General features: G+C 36.3%; 1 protein-coding gene across 1 annotated transcript; it reads right to left on the bottom strand.

Moving 5' to 3' along the window:
- Positions 1-28: 28 nt before the first annotated feature.
- Positions 29-538, bottom strand: LOC109131824 (acyl carrier protein 2, chloroplastic-like; the record flags this gene model as incomplete). The annotated part of the gene is made up of 2 exons (XM_019243004.1): positions 29-300; positions 473-538. Coding segments are annotated over 2 exons (324 nt in total), but the record flags the coding sequence as incomplete, so codon positions are not given.
- Positions 539-543: the final 5 nt, after the last annotated feature.

The following is a 543-nucleotide window of genomic DNA, read 5'->3' as shown; positions in this document are numbered from 1 at the left end:
TATATATATATATATATATATATATATATATATATATATATTTCAAAGTTTTGCTTTTACAATGAACACAGCATATGCAAGCGACAAAGATGACAAAGGGGCATTGGTTATATAATGCATCAGGAGTTGGAACCAATGGTTGTTGTTAAAGCGGATGGAGGAAAGACAAAGAATTACCGTGTCGAGAGAATCAGCACCGAGATCAACAAATTTGGTGGCACCCTCAACTTTCTTGGTATCATCAAGAGAGAGTTGCTTCTTGACAATTGCACACACCTTGTCCACTGTCTCAGGTTTAGCCTGTGTTCAACAACCGATTAATCAATAATATATTGTTATCCGCAACCAAATCAAGCAACAAAAAACAAAACAAAACGCATTGCTGAAACTTCTAAAGTAACAGTTTTGTGATGTAAAAGGTGAATCGGAAAGCATCATATTATATATGTATGAGAGAAGAAGAGAGTCTTACAGCGCAGGAAACGGTCAAGCGGGAAGGAAGCTGACGAATCTTAAAAGAAAGATTGCTTCTTCCAAAGGCAT

The sequence above is a fragment of the Camelina sativa genome, unplaced genomic scaffold (genome assembly GCF_000633955.1).
Source record: "Camelina sativa cultivar DH55 unplaced genomic scaffold, Cs unpScaffold05743, whole genome shotgun sequence".
In the NCBI taxonomy this organism is placed as follows: domain Eukaryota; kingdom Viridiplantae; phylum Streptophyta; class Magnoliopsida; order Brassicales; family Brassicaceae; genus Camelina; species Camelina sativa.
The sequence above is the reverse complement of the archived record's forward strand: the minus strand, read 5'-3'. Positions and strand labels throughout refer to the sequence as shown.